General features: G+C 39.0%; 1 protein-coding gene across 1 annotated transcript; it reads left to right on the forward strand.

Moving 5' to 3' along the window:
* The first annotated feature begins 261 nt into the window (after positions 1 to 261).
* On the forward strand, positions 262 to 3,794 carry LOC103704211 (protein DROOPING LEAF). Its single transcript, XM_008787407.3, has 7 exons — positions 262 to 432; positions 1,177 to 1,308; positions 1,849 to 1,945; positions 2,038 to 2,086; positions 3,236 to 3,311; positions 3,445 to 3,516; positions 3,626 to 3,794. Exons 1-7 carry the CDS (start codon positions 364 to 366, stop codon positions 3,689 to 3,691), a joined length of 561 nt encoding a protein of 186 aa, XP_008785629.1. The 5' UTR covers positions 262 to 363; the 3' UTR covers positions 3,692 to 3,794.
* The last annotated feature ends 4,903 nt before the right edge of the window (positions 3,795 to 8,697 follow it).

Consider the following 8,697-nt stretch of genomic DNA (forward strand, 5'->3'; position numbering starts at 1 on the left):
TCCTCCAACCAAGTATTAGCTCCTCCAATTGCCCAGAAAAAAATGTTAGGTTCGCCCAGATAGAAACATAATGAAATGGCGTCCAGACCCTGCATCCTTTGTGTTTTTCGACGCACATATCGCGATAAAAAGTATGTCGTATGCCTTTTGTTTTGTAGTAGCCCGGGTGGGTTTGGCCGTACGTCCCATGTGTGTGGGTTCCCCTGGGCATTATTGCTAGAATGGAAACCCTATTCACCATATCCATTTTCCCTTGGAAGCTCCCTCCTTTTCAGCCCAAGCGGCCAGCTCTACCACTCCTCCCATTCTCTTCTTCTTAGCTTCTCTTCTGCTCTTGCCTTCCTTCTTTTACTACTACTTCTAATGGATTTGGCTCCTCCCACCGAGCACGTATGCTACGTTCATTGCACCTACTGCAACACTGTTCTAGCGGTAATCTCTCACAGTTCACATACTCGGAGCCCTCCCAATGAAGTTCTTAGATATGTCTACGGAGGAAAGAAAGCTGTCGAATCTTTATCTTCTATATTTGCTTGATTTTACTATGCAGTAGATATATAAGATAAGACCACTTGGAAGTTTTGAGAATTGCTCTCCTGCAATCACCATGTGTACTTCTTGTGTTCCACCTAATTTAGCTCCCTCTTGCATCACAAATAGGGCTACACCCTTGAAAGACCACCAATGAGATTTTTAGAGATGTATACATGTGTGCATGAAAGAAGATCATTTCCTTCAACAATTTGAGATCGGTTTTAAACGATTAATATATGCTGCATATGTAAGAAGCTCACTTACTTCCGGCTGCTTCTGCAACTCTTCTCTCCATATATTTTCTCTTTATTTCATCCACTTTAGTTGTCTCATCAAGTTATTTCGCATCCAGAGCTAAACCTGATCTCTTCCATTTGTAACCATACTTCACTATCTAATTGGTACTGTCAGTGTTTTTATCACCTGGCAAAGGAATTATTGCGATGAACTACTTGAGATATCTTCTGGCGATCCAAAATAAGATGTTTCATATTGATAATATCATCTCTGCTCTCTTACATTGTGGAAGAAATAGTGGAACTTGCTTGCAGATAGGAGCCTCTGAAGAGAGATCATGATCCGGGGATGCTGTGAACATATGCCTACAAACTCATGTCTTGACGGCATCTTTGGTGGTTGCAGGTTGGAGTGCCATTTAAATGGCTTATGGACACAGTGACTGTGAAATGCGGCCATTGCAACCATCTCTCCTTCCTTAGCCCCAGGCCCATGATGCAAACCCTTTGCCCCACTGACCACCAGATGGCATTTCAGGTTCTCTGCGGCAGTCTTCCTTAATTGCTTCATATTATTAACACTAACCGGATTTCATGTCAGTTTTGCTTAGCATAAATACTCTTTTTGTGATTCAGAATTTGATAAAAATGGTGCAAAATGGATTGGTATATCTGTACATGAACTAGGATTTAAATAATGACCTATGCATGTGCACACTACATTGGATTGCTTACTAGTTTATAGCATGAAATTTTTACCAGGTTTCCTTGTCTTTTTCTTCTCAATTAGCTTTTCTGCACTAAGTTGAGTCGTACTTTACCATCGCTTCTAAGTCACCTTGATGGACTACCATGACCCTTTTTAAAAAGAAAAAAAGCACTCATTTATATCAGTGCCAATGCTTGCTAACTTCCATGGACAGTACCACTGATATCAGAGGCTAGATAAGACTAGATAGGTCATAGACCTACTCGTGTCTTCTTTATATCGTTCATGTTGCTTTTAAATCTGCTTTCCAGTAAGAGAGAAAGATGGGGTGTTTCATTTCATGTGTCATTTATCTTCATTGTCAATTAGGGTCCCTGCAATGACTGCTGGAGGGGTCAGCCTTCATCACCATCTTCATCGATATCAAGCGAGCAAATGATCCCCAAAGCATCATTTGTCGTGAAACGTAATATATTTCTTTCTTTGCTATATTTTTACTTCTCTCTGTCTCTCCTTGTTCTGTTCTGCTATCTATTTTGGTTGATTTCTTGATGGCAGCTCCAGAGAAGAAACACCGACTTCCATCAGCTTACAATCGCTTCATGAAGTAAGAAACAAGAATGTCATATTACTACTTACACTGTCAACTTGTTTCCCAGTAGTACCTGTCATGGATAAGCTTACTATTGAATTGGATTGGAGCTCGTCATAAATGTTTCTCACGATTCTTAGCTGACCAATCTACCAAGAGGCATGCTGTAATTAAGAGGCTATGGAGAAAAATAATGCAATCAACAATACGATGAAAATGATACTGTGCTCCATAATCTAGTCATTGCTATTGTTGGGAAAAATATGAAGGTGAGGTAGCAGTCACATATTGAAATAACAAAAGACCAAAATTTTTTATGGGGACTTGAGCATTGTGAACTAATCTTCTAGGAGCATTGCGACTGTAAATTTCTAGTAACTTAACTCATATGCAAAATGTTCTGATATAATTTGAGGATCAGATAAACTATATATTGTTACCTTCCCTTATGTTGGCACTCTAATTTTCTCAAACAAGCTTCTTCTTCTTCCCTCTCATTTTTCCTTTTCTTTTGAATTTACATGAGAGCCTACTCCTAATGAACCAGGATCCTTCAATACACATGTCATCTCAGAATGCCTCTCCTCAATCTAGCTAAATGAAATATGTGGTCTGCATTCTGAAAAACTGTTACGTGATTTTGACGAACATTTAGTTTATCTTCTTCACATATAGAGATCCTGGAACCAACAAAATAAAGCCTTCATAATTGACTTAATATATAACTTCCTTCAATAAAATCATGAGCTAGCTAGTGCACCATAATATACATTGTAATCTTTATATTGTATCTGATGAATGAATTTATCCATTAATTAGTTGTGCGATTAATTGCCTTGCCCAGTTAAATTTTGTGTCTATGTGAGGTTGTTGAATGAAACATGTTTTTGTTGTCTCGTTTTATATTGGGAGAAATAGAACATGTTTTTGGTTAAAACAATATTTTTGTCTAGCCAAGCAATTGTGATGCTTAAATTGGATGTCTAGTGAGTCCTGGTCTAGGTCAATTAATCAAACTGCTAAAATTGGTGGCCTCCTGAGCAGTTCCAATAAAAAAGTACATGCAATATCATTATTGGGAATGCAATAGACAACTACATTGTTCATTTTATAGCTCTATTAAAATCAACAGAATTCATTTACTTGAGATTGGAATCATGATAGGGAGGAAATACAGCGTATCAAAGCTGCCAAACCTGACATTCCTCATCGAGAAGCATTTAGCATGGCTGCAAAGAATGTATGATATATCCTTTTGACACTGTTTTCCAAAAACCAAAACCTTGGCCTGTATTGCACTACAACAATTTCTTGTTCTTGTCTTATGTTTTTTCCTACTCTTTGGATCCCTCATGATCCACAAATCACTACAGTGGGCCAAGTGCGATCCACACTGCTCGACAACAACCTCTGATGGAGCAGCAGGAACAGTAATCTTTCCACATGTAAGTGCAGTAAAACACTTACATATATCTTGTCTGCAAATAAGTCAGTATTGTAGGCAGTTTCCTATCATGCTTGACAGAGTCTATCCTTTTGAGTTGAATGGTGCAGGAAAGAGAAAATGGTCTGACAGTGGAAAGATTTGATGCTTTCAAGCAATTGGAGCACAAAGACTAGGTTTACTAATCAGCTCCTTAAATTACCTAATCAACACATCAACCCTTTTGTCTTTCTTGATGATGTGTTTTATGGTGTACGTTTTTTATGGAAATATTCTTCCCTATGTGGTATGAAACTCTAGTAGTATGTAGTAATTGATGCTATGTTTGGTGCTATATGGATGTTTCACTCCCTCAGTTGCTTGCACACGCACAGTCACACATGCATGCGTGTGCATGCCCGCATGTATCCCGCACACACACACACACATAGAGAGAGAGAGAGAGAGAGAGAGAGAGAGAGAGAGAGAGAAATGAATTATTGTTCACAGTTAACAGTTTAAAAATAGAGGGATGTCATTAGTAGTATAAGATTAAGTGATCTTCCATTAGTGTAAAAAATTTATAATTCCTGGAGGTAGATTCATGTAGAGTTATATAAAACTTGTGTCTGCATGCATCCTAACCTCTATATCTTGTGTTTAGTCCACAACATGTCAGATCTTCATATCAAGATTGGATACAGCAAGGATGAAGCTTATAAGGAGGTTTTGAAGGTGTATACATTCATGCAAATTAAACTAAGATGTGGTTATTGAAATTTTAGAAAGGTATTGTCCATCATCATGTTTTAATTTTTCCATTAGGTATCGCAAGAAATATTCATACATAAACTTCTTTTAATCAAACTTGTGATTTTTTCTTGCACCTTCCACTTCTTCAAGAAAGTCCTCTTCAGTCAGCAAAAGTAAAACCGTGGTTTAAAACCCTAATCCCACTCATTTATATCCAGAGAAATGCCTTTCATGTATAATTGACTATCAATTACTTTCTCTGCATCACTTCATAGAATGTATAGCCATTCTTTCATTCCATTCTCTTAACATAATGTGGCCTCGTCCTGATATGTGCATCTGCATTAACCATGGAACATTTCCGTGTAGATATGGTATTGTGATGAGTGACTTCAGTGATGGTTGTGATGGAGCTATCTAACCATGTTCTTTGAGCTAAAACATGCCTGATCTTCTTTAATATGTACAATTGAAGAGTTATAATTTAATATTTTGGTTCCATCAGGAGTAATACAACAACATGGATTCAGTATTACGGTCATCTTTTAGTCATATGTACTGCTAAATTCTAATTGAATTGCCATCTAAACTAGTGGCTTTAAATTCTTTCTGAGAATTGTTAATGAAGATTCCCAAGTTGATTAGTAAATGATTCTTCATTTTGGCAAATTTATATGGGTAATTTTTTGATTAAAATGATACAAGGATTTATTAGTCTTAAATGAACGAGGGCTTCAGTGAAAAACATGGATCATAGAAAGTTGGCTGTTGATAGGCTTGTAGAGGATTTCTTTAGTTGTAGTCTGAAGTTCTAAAACGAGTGGATCAGTCCTACTTTGGTTATAGGCTCAGTTGAGAGAATCCTAGAGTCAATTCGAATTTATTGTCTCAAATAGACTATAGAGATCCAACTTCATAATTTCATTCTGGTAAAACAAAACCAGGTTATATGTTTTTCTGTGTCTTTACCATGAATCCATTGAAATAGAGATAGAAATGTTTCTCGAATCTCAAAAAATGGATAACTGACAAAAATGAAAAAAATCATCGCAGTGCCAGTAATTTTTTTTTTAATCCTTGTAAGACTATCTCCTTACCAGTCCCATCTATCTTGTTTTGTTCTCCAAATCCTTGTATGGTCCTTTCTTCTTCTTATTCTTCATATTATTCAAGTAAAGGAGAAGAATGTTGAGCTGTTACACACTGTGGCGTTTTCAGTCATATCAGTGATAACGTCGTTACCATTATAGCTGTAAGCTGTTTGTGTACACTGAATTTTCAGACATACATGATGTGGAACACTCGGGCTAAGGGGTCATGATTCATGAACAGACTTGTTAACTCTGTAGTTCAATTGACAGGTTAGACTTTTTTTTAAGCTCATGCATTTGGGGAGGATTTTTTTGTATCCTTTCAGCCGACCAACAAAAGAAGATTTCCTAATAATAGGGAAATGCAAGTTTGAAATAGAAATCCTGGAAGGAACAATGGAACCGCTGCTCGCATAGTGAGTACTGAACCATGGAATGAGCTATATTATTCTTAACCATCTCTAGTTGAAAAATAATTCCATCTTGTATTTCAAGGGTGCCTTTATTCAATATAATCTGTATTTACAACATGGGGGCCCTGAACAGTAAAAGAGCCAGGATGTACTCCAGAAATTAGTTACTGTGAACTAAGGTTTATGTAAGGGTGTTGACAGGTTGAATTCCAAGCATGTTCCAGATCCAAACCCAATAAGGTAATTAGATTCGCCTTTAGATTCGAGTTTCCGTTGTTGGACTTTGAGTTGAATTTGGATCTATAAGCAGATATCACTTAACTCTATAATTAATTACTGTAAATATTGTTTTTATCAATATGAAACCAAAGTTTGTGAAGTATAATAACCTTATAAGTTATTCATAATATGACTTAATTATTTTTTATGATACTAAGTATGTTTCGATGTCTATCATTTGGTGATTTTTGTCAAAAACAAAAATTGAATTTTCATAACTGATGGCATCCTGTAAAGTGCATCCATCGACACAGATGTTGCATCTTTTAACACATGATACATACCTATATTTTTGAATGCATAAATTATTACTCTACTATCTATTGGGTAATCAGTTTGGATATAGCCCCAAAACCAAACTCGATTCAATAAGCTCATTGGTTATAATATTAGGATCCAAATTTAATTGCTTTCTAACAATCAGTTCAGGTTATGGAACTAGCAGTCCTAAGCACGGGCATTCCAATGACCTCTTACTCTTTGCCTCCCCTTCAGCATGAAGCTTGAAGAAGTTTTTCAAAAGCAGAGAATTGGATTTCAATTGGTTGTCGTTCTTATCACAAGTCTTCCAAAAAAATGGAAGAATAACTCTCTTTCAACACCATTTGAAACTTGTCTGCATAAAAGGAACAAAGGATGGTAGTATGAGTCTATTCTAACCATCCGCAACTTGCCGACATTAAGCATTCGACCATTAAGCGTCCGTCGAATGCTGAGTACTGATTTTCAAATGAGTACTTAGCTCTGGAGAGATTTTAGTTGAAGGCATTGCCAGATTTGTGAGCTCAGCTGACAATGGCCAATAATAATAATAATAATAAGTTGTACAGTAGGGATCCCTAAGTTGGAGGACCTGGATGAACTCTGACCTTTGCTGCAAGATAATCTGATAAACTTTGGGTGAAAGGAACTTACTCAAAAATCTGCAGACTGAAGCATGCAAAGAACCTACATCCAGCATGAGCTTCTTGACATTATTTCGAAATAACCACCGAAAAACTGTTCAAAAGTGCTACCAATGACATATTCAACGCAAATACTAACAGAAGCAATACAAAATGCCACCTTAACGAGTACACACTATCTTACGTCCAAATCCCTCATCTGAATCCATGGCCTGCTAAAAAGACAAAGTCATTGTGTTCCAATGTAGATACAATAATGCTTTTCTCCCCCTCGAAGGAAGCTAACATACCACATAAGAGAATTTTCTGCAGTTCTTGCTTTCAAAGTATTTCAATCTTCTCCTCTCTCCGGAGGAAGTCCACAATGCAACAGCATTCTCCGTAAGAAAGATCAAGAAGTAAATTAATAAGCAATTCAAATCAACCAAATAAAAGAAACTATGCACACAAATATGGGAGGGCATTTCCTTTCTTCAACAATGGTTCAAGTCATCCTTCTTTTTAGTCAAAAGACTAATATTCCTTAATATAACTTATGTAGCAAGGTTTCCCTTAGGTTTAGTAACAAACTTGCGTCATTTCATCCCGATACATTGCACTCATACACATGGCACCCATTACAACTGAAATGCAACACAAGGAACACCAGCGCAACAAATCTCAAGTGAGTAGCAGTGCCATATGGATTAGAAACTAAGACCTCTAGTTCTTAGAGCACTCCACAAGAATCCACTCATAGAATAGGTAGTTGAGATCTGACCTAGTGATCCCCTCTCACCATACATCACCATATTCCACAGGGGGTACTTTCAGTCACCATTCATAGCATGTCTCACAGCTCAAAATTCACCTACCTAGCCAGGGGATTCTTTTACCTAACTTGCAGGGGACTGCATGATGATACCATAAGTCATGCTTCATGCTTGTCTCACTTGGAAATTATCATCATTTGTTTTCATCGGGCATAAACCTGTCTCTAAGCTAAAAGATGTCACGCCCCCACCTCTGCGAGGCACGTGAGGCACCTAGTGCCCACGTGGGGGCCACATGAGGGGGGAACACGGGGCTCCCCTGCCAGATATTGTCCGGTTATGGGGCTTCACGCAAGCGTCCTTCACCCCTCCCCGGTTTTGTTTTCCACCCAAAACGCGTCTGCAGGATTAGGAGACACCCGCCTCATATGCCCAGGCTCTAGAACGAGTCTTTCCGATATGGGACTATTGGGCCTCACACCCTTCCCACCATCGGACAAGAGCCGTCCTCGGCTCTGATACCAAATGTCACGCCCCCGCCTCTGCGAGGCACGTGAGGCACCTAGTGCCCACGTGGAGGCCACATGAGGGGGGAACACGGGGCTCCCCTGCCAGATATTGTCCGGTTATGGGGCTTCACGCAAGCGTCCTTCACCCCTCCCCAGTTTTGTTTTCCACCCAAAACGCGTCTGCAGGATTAGGAGACACCCGCCTCATATGCCTAGGCTCTAGAACGAGTCTTTCCGATATGGGACTATTGGGTGAGCTGGGCATATGAGGCGGGTGTCTCCTAATCCTGCAGACGTGTTTTGGGTGAAAAACAAAACCGGGGAGGGGTGAAGGACGCTTGCGTGAAGCCCCAGAACTGGACAATATCTGGCAGGGGAGCCCCGTGTTCCCCCCTCATGTGGCCCCCACATGGGCACTGGGTGCCTCACGTGCCTCGCAGAGGCGGGGGCGTGACAAAAGATCACCTTCCTAGCCTGGGGATTCTTTTACCTAACTTGAAG

Source organism: Phoenix dactylifera, chromosome 15 (assembly GCF_051530095.1).
Source record: "Phoenix dactylifera cultivar Ajwa chromosome 15, Ajwa_hap1_PhDact_Kaust_v1.1, whole genome shotgun sequence".
Lineage (NCBI taxonomy): Eukaryota > Viridiplantae > Streptophyta > Magnoliopsida > Arecales > Arecaceae > Phoenix > Phoenix dactylifera.

Bases quoted from the DNA above. Each gene is read 5' to 3' on its own strand.
- LOC103704211 (XM_008787407.3), top strand. From the start codon at position 364: ATGGATTTGGCTCCTCCCACCGAGCACGTATGCTACGTTCATTGCACC. The intron at 1,946-2,037 runs GTAATATATTTC...TCTTGATGGCAG, and splicing joins AGCATCATTTGTCGTGAAAC to CTCCAGAGAAGAAACACCGA. The intron at 3,312-3,444 runs GTATGATATATC...AAATCACTACAG, and splicing joins TTAGCATGGCTGCAAAGAAT to TGGGCCAAGTGCGATCCACA.